Source organism: Berghia stephanieae, chromosome 7 (assembly GCF_034508935.2).
Source record: "Berghia stephanieae isolate SIO BIC M18660-M18661 chromosome 7, UCSD_Bste_1.3, whole genome shotgun sequence".
NCBI lineage: Eukaryota > Metazoa > Mollusca > Gastropoda > Nudibranchia > Aeolidiidae > Berghia > Berghia stephanieae.
Genome location: NC_088366.1, coordinates 5,325,884 through 5,329,226, shown reverse-complemented (window position 1 = coordinate 5,329,226; position 3,343 = coordinate 5,325,884). Strand labels below are relative to the sequence as shown.

Below are 3,343 nucleotides of genomic sequence, written 5' to 3'. Positions count from 1 at the left end.
ATTTATGGAAAAACAAATTCCTAGACCTTTAAAAAGATTATGCTAACTTGAGCTCCCCTAATGAAAAAAAAAAAAAAAAAACCTCGGAGCTTTGCACCCTTTAATATTTAAAAAATCAAAATGGCGGTGAAAATGAAAAACAAGGGTAAAATTAAAGAAATTTAAAAATTTTCCAATCTATAAAGGTTTGTTTAGATTTTTTTAAAAATATTCTAGATTAATGAAAAATTGAATAAATAAATGCCTACAAAATATCAACGGTAAAAATCAAATTTAAAGAATATGGGGATGTAGGGCTTTTGGAAAGTCTCCCTTATTAATTATGGAAAAAAAACATCCTGCCCCCTTTACAAGACTTATGCTACCTTTAGAAAAAGAAATATCCTCGATCTCGAGAAACCCCAATGAAAAAAAAAGAATCAAAATGGTACTGAAAATACCTTCATGTGATAAAGTGAAAAAATTTCACTATGTTGCCACGATTTGCTGAAAAATCCCAAACACCCACACAAATGTATACCCACAAAAAACACCCCCCCAACACACAACCACAAACAACCACCGCAACACACAAACCAAACATCGCGCAATTGAACAAACACGATCATCCTAAATCAACAACAAACGGAAGTAATAATTATTTGAGTCATAAATAGAGAGAAAAATTGAAACTTTTTACAGTGTAAAAATTGTTGATTTTGGGAGAAAAGTGTCGGTTGGTACATATTTTATGATTTTTTTTCTCAACGACTTTCAAACTGATTTAAAAATTTTATAAAAAGGAAATCAAGTTATCTGTTTATCTATCTGTAAAAATACATTTCAAATTTTCAAATTTTCAGAAGTTTGTGCGCCGATCAATTTTTTTATTGACTCAAATAACACAATGTTTTTCCACAATGCTTATTTTTTTAAAAAAAGGATAAATTTTTATGAGGTCCTGCCTCCCAAAATTTAATTTCCCGAGCGTTTAGATGGTGACGCAACTATTACATACAAGCCTTGCAGCGGTCGGGGGGCTTTTGGGTTACACAACACTATTTACCCATCGGTCAGCGGTACCTTTGATGTTTACAACACTCACCCCCTTTAGAAGCCGCCGCCCTTTAAAACAAGAGATGATCTCCAACTGTTCACAGCGAGCTGTCAAACGAGCAATCGATGATTGGATAAAAATCTCAAGTTATATAAATAAGGTAAATTTTTGGAGGGGTGTTCCCCCCCCCCGTCATCGGACAGAAAAATTCATTGCGTTATGTATTAAGCTCGCCTCTTTTCTATTCCGGGGACGAATTAGACGAGAAAAAATTTATAGTTTTTTGTTCAGTGGATCGTTCGGCGTCGTTCGGTGTGCAACTAAAATTGGTTTAACAATTTTTTCCGAACGAGACAACGTGTTGGCGGCCAGCAATCATTTTACATGTTATGTGAGAAAATGTGGTAAAAGTTTTTTCCCAATGACTCAACTATGCGCTGGCGGGCTCAAAACCCCGGCCCATCGACCCGAAAGCGGGTATGACAAACCTCATAGCCGCACTTTTATTCTTCTCATTTTTTTAAAGTACTTTCATTCTTTTCATTTTTTAAAAGCTCTTTCTTATTCTCCTCCTTGTCACAAAGGTGGCGTGCACGGGAGGTGAGCGAAGGCTACGGCTTGAAAACCTGTCCACTATCTTCTATTTCCTCTGTTTTTTAGGTTCGGCCTATGGTTGAGACGGAAACTTACAATGCCTCTACATTTCTCTACTGTGAGGGTTCTAACACACAAACACAAAAAACACATACACACACATACGTATTAATATTTATATATATTTATATATATATATATATATATAATATATATTTATTATATCTATATTTATATATATATTATTTATATATATATATATTTATATATATATATTATTATATATATATTATATATGAGTGTTGGTGGGTACTCGTTTGGTACGAAGTGGAAATACAATGGAATACAAATTTTTTCTTCGGAAGTTATGCCGACTGAGGCGTGGAGAAAGCCACAGAAACGAACGTTTGGCCATATAAGTGAGTGACATTTATATTTTATTACATATATATATATTATATATAAAATGACATATTATTTAAAATATATATATAATATTATATATATATATATTTATATGTGTGTTGGTGGGTATATGTCGCTCGAGAGTGGTCGTAATGTTGATTTTTTGCCGCACAAATCGTTGACTCCATTTCGCGTCGGAAATTATCCGTCGTGTGCTTTTTTCTTTTAGTTGAGTTCGATGCATGCCTTATATATAATATTATATATATATATTTATATATATATATATATATATAATATTATATATATATATATATATGTGAAAAAAAATATGCTTTGCTTGGCGAACAGCTGGCAGTCCTGCCTTTAGTCTTTAAACAATATCTTATTCGGAATAATTTAATCATCAAAACATGTAGTTACTGACAGAAATTAAAATTGTATATTTTACTTCTGTCTTATTACTTATTGGAATTCCTAGGGCATAATTTCATTAGTGACAAAAACAAATATCCCAAATTTCTAATATAAAAAAAATTTTTGATGCCTGGTTTTCACCCAATATATATTACTATTTTGAGATCCTGGTCACAATTGTGGTCCATCGTCCAAAAACAGTACTATATCGTGGAAAACCTCATGCTTATACATTGAGTTACAAGATTTACTTGTACAATTTGTATTTAAATACTCTTACAATGACCAGAAATGTCAGAATTTAGTTTTTCACTGGAAGCAACAATATTATTGCCCTCCATAACATGAGTAAACTTTATTCAAGGCTCTTGACTATGTCTGTAATTCAAGTTTTATCATCTAAACAATCACGACAATCTATTACCATTTTGACACAAATGATCACAATTGTGACTCTATTTGTCTAAACGGTAATACTGGTTTGATGCTTATACATTGAGTTTCAAGATTTTCTTATTAAATTTGTATTAAAATGAATGCCTTTTTTTAGGAAGGTAAATTTTGTTTTTAACTGTTTTTAAAAAACTTGCTCTCCTGTCCTGGTAATCCATCTAAATTCCAGGTTTTTTTTTACATTTCGATAATTCTGAATAAAACTGATTGACAAAGTGGACATTTCCTTTAATGAATGAAAATCAAATGCCAATATTTTCAATCACATTGATTAGTTTAATGACAAGACAATAACAAATGTGATAAGATCAGTGTCCATTGCTGTCCTCTTTTCCAACAAGCCTCTTCAATAAAAGTGACGGCCCTTTTTTGCTGTTAACGTAATATATGAAACAATTATTACGTAAAATCTGAGGAAACCTCGTAGTTCTTTCACTG

At 31.9% G+C, this 3,343-nt stretch overlaps 1 protein-coding gene across 1 annotated transcript in view; it reads left to right on the top strand.

Annotated features, from left to right (window-relative positions):
* Positions 1-1,118: 1,118 nt before the first annotated feature.
* LOC144976210 (uncharacterized) overlaps positions 1,119-3,343 on the top strand; it is a 7,121-nt gene continuing 4,896 nt past the window's right edge. Inside the window, exons 1-2 of the mRNA XM_078920394.1 lie at positions 1,119-1,196; positions 1,697-1,748. Coding sequence (XP_078776520.1) covers positions 1,119-1,196; positions 1,697-1,748 — 130 coding nt within the window. The remainder of the gene's footprint in view (positions 1,197-1,696; positions 1,749-3,343) is intronic.